The 2,800-nt window shown below is 71.3% G+C and overlaps 1 protein-coding gene across 1 annotated transcript; it reads right to left on the bottom strand.

The window, feature by feature from the left end:
• Window positions 1-221: 221 nt before the first annotated feature.
• On the bottom strand, window positions 222-2,432 carry TTC9B (tetratricopeptide repeat domain 9B). Its single transcript, XM_026055749.1, has 3 exons — window positions 2,048-2,432; window positions 856-1,038; window positions 222-316 (listed from the first exon to the last, which is right to left on the bottom strand). The coding sequence occupies exons 1-3, from the start codon at window positions 2,430-2,432 to the stop codon at window positions 222-224; spliced, it is 663 nt and encodes a 220-aa protein (XP_025911534.1).
• Between the last annotated feature and the right edge of the window lie 368 nt (window positions 2,433-2,800).

Below are 2,800 nucleotides of genomic sequence, written 5' to 3'. Positions count from 1 at the left end.
GTTTTATATAGTGTCCGCGGCTCGGGGATGGGGCGAAAGGGAGCCGGGGCAGGAATCAGCACCAGCGACCGGGGCCACGGGGGACCCGGCAGCGTCCCCCCGGCCCCCGCCGGGCCACGGCCACCCAGGGGTGCAGGCGGCCGGCCGGAGCCTGCCGGGGGTGCGCGGTGGGCCGGGGAGGGGGGTCCCGGCCGGGCCRGGCAGGATGCGGCCCCCGGGCGCTAGGTGATGAGGTCCTTGTAGCCGTCCCGCTCCCGCTGCCCCGAGCGGGTGATTTTCATCTCCGTCAGCTGGATGTAGCGCAGCACGTTGGTGTCTGGGGAGAGCAGAGGCCCCGGGTCCCATCCGRCTCTGCCGGGGCCAGCACCCACAGAGGCCCCCAGCACCCCCAAATGCCCCCCAACACCTCCCAGCCCCTGGGTTAGCCCACCTAGGTGCCCCCCAGCCCAATACAGTGATATCTAGGGAGACCAAAGGCCCAGGGTCCCATCCAGCTGCCCTCAGCACCCCAAGTGCCCCCCAGCACCCCCAGGTCAGCATCCCCAGTCCAGCACGTAGGTGCCCAGGGACAGCAGAGCACCAGGGTCCCATCCAGCACCCCCAGCCCCTGCCTCAGCACCCCCAAATGCCCCCCAGCACCCCCAGGCACCCCCCAACATCCCCATCCCAACACATTGCCCCCCCCCGGGGGCAGCAGTGCCGCAGGGCCTGATCCAGCACCCCCAGACGGCACCCCATGGGGTTGCATGGGTGCCCCCCAGCCTGGCACGTCGGTGCCCAGGGCCAGCAGAGCGCCGGGGTCCCATCGGGCCCCCCCGGTGCAGCCCCCCCGGTGCGCGGGGCGCCGCTGCTCACCGGCGGGCTGGCGGCTGCGGGCCTCGCGCAGGTAGAGCAGGGCGCTCTCGTAGTCGCCCAGGTGGTAGAAGGCGACGCCGGCCCGGTACGTGGCCTTGAAGTTGCTCCGCTGCCGCTCCAGCACCTTGAGGCAGTACTCGCGCACCCGCTCGTAGTTCACCAGCTCCGACTGCAGCAGGCAGGCTGCAGGGGGGCTCAGCGCCGCGGCCCCGCGCCCCACGCACCCGCACACCRCGCTGCGCCCTGCGCTGCATCCCCTCCGCACCGCGCGCGCCGCACCCGCTGCAGCCCCCGTGCCCTGCGCTGCGCTACCAGCGCCCGCCACACCCTGCAGCCATTGCATCCGGCGCGGCGTGTCTGCGCCCCACGCTGCACCCCCGACACGTGGCACAGCACGCACTGCACCCTCTGCTGCACCCCGCATTGCATCCCCTGCGCCCCACGCCGCGTCTACTGCACTGTGTGTGCACGGCACTGCACATACTGTGCCCTGCCTGGCATCCCGTACAGGCAGTCCTGCATGCACTGCACCCCACGCTGCATCCTCTGCACCCTGTACATGCGGCACGGTGCACACTGCACCCCTCACTGCATGCCCTGCATCCCGAACAGGCAGCCCCTGCACGCACTGCCCCCCCCACTGCATCCCGTATACATGCCACTGCATCCCCTGCATTCCATACACACAGCTCTGCATGCACTGCACCCCACCCTGCATGCACTGCATCCCATACACATGACACTGCATCCTCTGCATCCCATATGGGCAGCTCTGCATGCACTGCACCCCCATGCATGCACTGCATCCCCTACACGTGGCACTGCATCCCCTGCATCCCCTATACACAGCTCTGTATGCACTGCACCCCACCCTGCAYGCACTGCTCCCCCACACTGCATCCCCTGCATCCTATATGGGCAGCCCTGCATGCACTGCACCCCACCCTGCATGCACTGCCCCCCCCGCACTGCATCCCATACACATGGCACTACATCCCCTGCATGCCCTATACACAGCCCTGCATGCACTGCACCCCACCCCACCCCGTGCACCCACCCTCCACCCCTGCCAGCCCCAGGCACGGCAGGGGGACCCAACACCGCTTCCCCCCCCCCAGCAGCACCACCCCACACCCTCCCTGCCCACGGGGGGCCCAGGTGTCCGGGCGGGGGTGCCGGGGTCCCCGCTCACCAGTGAGGCTGTCGTAGCACTCCACCTCGGTGCTCTCCACCAGGTCCTGCTGGCGGGCGGAGAGGGGGGCGCTGCCGGGGGGGGCGCCGGGGGGGCCCCGCAGCCCCTTGAGCTGCAGCAGGGCCCGGTGGTACTTGCCGATGGCCTCGCGGAACTTCTTCTCCCGGTAGCAGCGGGCGGCCTCGGCCTTGAAGGCCACGGCCGCCTGGATCTGCCGCTCCAGCGCCGGCTCCCTGCCGGCCCCCGGCTGCTGCATGGCCCCGCCGCCGCTCAGCGCCGCGCCATGCTGCCCGGCCCGGGGGGGCCCCGGCTCCGTCACCGGCTCCGCCGCCGGCTCCGGCCCCACGCGCCGCCGCAGCGCCGGGGACCGCTCCCCCCGGTGCATTGTGGGAATATCCCGCCGCACCGCTGCAGAGGGCGCGGGCGGCCGGCACGAGCCCCCCCGGGGCAGCAGGTCCTGCCTGGCCCGGGAACGGGGCTTTGCTTGGGGGGGGTGGGGTGCAGAGGGGGGCGCCCCCCTCCTGGGCCCCCATGGTGCCCCCCACCAGGAACCCCCTCCCCGGGGCACCCCCAATCTGTGGGGCTCAGGGGGGACGTGTGCAGGGGGGGGGATGTTGCAATGCAAGAGGGGGACGAATCCAGCCCCCCCCAGGGCACCCTGCAGCTCAGGGGAGAGGCACCGGTTTGGGCCCCACCTTGCACAGCACTTTTGGGGCTAAAAGACTCTTTATTGGACAAAAGCATGCAGTGTGC

This window comes from Apteryx rowi, unplaced genomic scaffold, assembly GCF_003343035.1.
Source record: "Apteryx rowi isolate R43461 unplaced genomic scaffold, aptRow1 scaffold_1259, whole genome shotgun sequence".
NCBI lineage: Eukaryota > Metazoa > Chordata > Aves > Apterygiformes > Apterygidae > Apteryx > Apteryx rowi.
The sequence above is the reverse complement of the archived record's forward strand: the minus strand, read 5'-3'. Positions and strand labels throughout refer to the sequence as shown.